Source organism: Pistacia vera, unplaced genomic scaffold (genome assembly GCF_008641045.1).
Source record: "Pistacia vera cultivar Batoury unplaced genomic scaffold, PisVer_v2 Contig498, whole genome shotgun sequence".
Lineage (NCBI taxonomy): Eukaryota > Viridiplantae > Streptophyta > Magnoliopsida > Sapindales > Anacardiaceae > Pistacia > Pistacia vera.
The window spans coordinates 647,562-649,377 of record NW_022196332.1 but is presented as its reverse complement, the minus strand read 5'-3'; the positions used below and the strand labels follow the sequence as shown (position 1 = coordinate 649,377).

At 34.0% G+C, this 1,816-nt stretch overlaps 1 protein-coding gene across 1 annotated transcript; it reads right to left on the bottom strand.

The window, feature by feature from the left end:
- Positions 1-368: 368 nt before the first annotated feature.
- LOC116105350 lies at positions 369-845 on the bottom strand. The gene has a single exon (XM_031391783.1). The coding sequence runs from the start codon at positions 843-845 to the stop codon at positions 369-371; it is 477 nt and encodes a 158-aa protein (XP_031247643.1).
- Between the last annotated feature and the right edge of the window lie 971 nt (positions 846-1,816).

The following is a 1,816-nucleotide window of genomic DNA, read 5'->3' as shown; positions in this document are numbered from 1 at the left end:
CATCACTTTAAAAATAACAATGCTGAACACATATAACTAAAAAATTTCAAAAAACATAACTTAAAAAAAAATCTTTCCAAACGCTATTCACAACTTATTATTTTGACATCACAATAAAAAGCTTAAGGTTTAATTAAATAACAAAAATCTTTTTAAAGTTTCTAAAATATCGAAAATCTCAATATTGTTACGGTTTAGGTGTTAAAATAAACCTCAAAGAATAAGTCTATAAATATCTATGAACTCATAATAGTGTAAGTTTTAATAAGTCATTAAAGATTTATAGTATCTATAGAATACAAATAAGATGCTAATATTTCATTATCTAATAGTACGTAACTTCAACATTTTCACTTTGACTTGTCTCATTACTTGGTCGAGGACACCTTTGCTTGTCTGCAGAAAAGGCCAGGCCGATAGGTGTAAATGAACAAGTGCCATATGAGGGAAAATTGTGAAGCCATAAAAAAGAGCATGAGCGAACAGGCTGATACGCCCACTAAACCAAGCATCACATATGCCTTTTTCTCATAGAAAATCTGATAAACAGTGGTGCCAAACGCTACCATCATTGATGTGATGGAGATGAACATGATAACAACTCCCAATATGAACTTTCTGGGAAGGGTCTCAAGAAAATCATCTTGTTTGTAGCGTGCAGTGATGATGGACATGAATATTATGGCGGCCGCAATCGATGAGAACAAGGAGAGTGCATCTGAAAACCCAAATGTCATGAACACACTCAATTTATCGTAGCCACTAGTTCCACTGAATGCTGCTTGAAAAACTAGTGTGGCAGTCACCGTTGCAGCTACTATGCATGAGGTCGCTGCTTCCTTCATCCATTTCTCACCTTCTATAACAAGTTTCTTATGGGACTTATGGAATACCACTTCTGGAGTTTCTCCTACGTAATTTATTTCGTTTTTGCAGTCAGCAGGTACAATGTTCTCTACTTCCTGTATAACATATACTTCGTAATTACAAAATAACATAAATATATATGAAAGAACAGAAATAACGAAAATGTATATGAAAACCAAAACAATGTCTTCTAAGTTAGAAGGACCTAAGCGTCGTAAACTGAATCCTAGACTCATTCGGTAGTACTGTAAAAGTAGGATGTGACAACTAACTTGAACATGGTCCAAAACATATCTACTTGGTTAAGAGGACTCAATTCTTGTAAGCTGAATCTAAGGCTCATTCACTGGTAATGTAGGATGTCTTTTTAAACTGAATCCCAAACTCATTGGCTAGCAATATAGGATGTAATAATTGACTTGAACATCAAAGAGTTGCGCCTATATTCCTTCTAAATTGAAAAGTCATGCTAATCACCCTACCTAAAAGCTTAATTTTGTAGGTGAGAAGCTAAATATTATATCCCACATTTAGAGTGAATTTACTACATTGCTACTTTTGTTACAGATAGGTGATGGACAAGATATAATAAGATTAGACTATAAATTAATTATGTGTAACGAAGCTCAGATTTCATTAACGAGCTAAACTAATTTAACATCTTAAATATAAACTTTATATATATGTGTGTGTGTATGTTTCAAATCAATCTTAGTTTTCACTCCCCCAGACGTCGTGCTGTAGTGCAAAAAGCAACTATTTTAATGTTTATGTCAGAACTCTTACCTTATACCACTGTAACTCACGCTGCATTTGAAAAGCTGCACCAGCAATGACATTTAGTTTATTTTCAGGAGCTAGCTTTCCAGCTAAGTGTAATATATTGTTCTTGTCGACATCTTGAGACCTCAATAACAAATGTTTGCGACCCCCAATTTCGTATATAAGG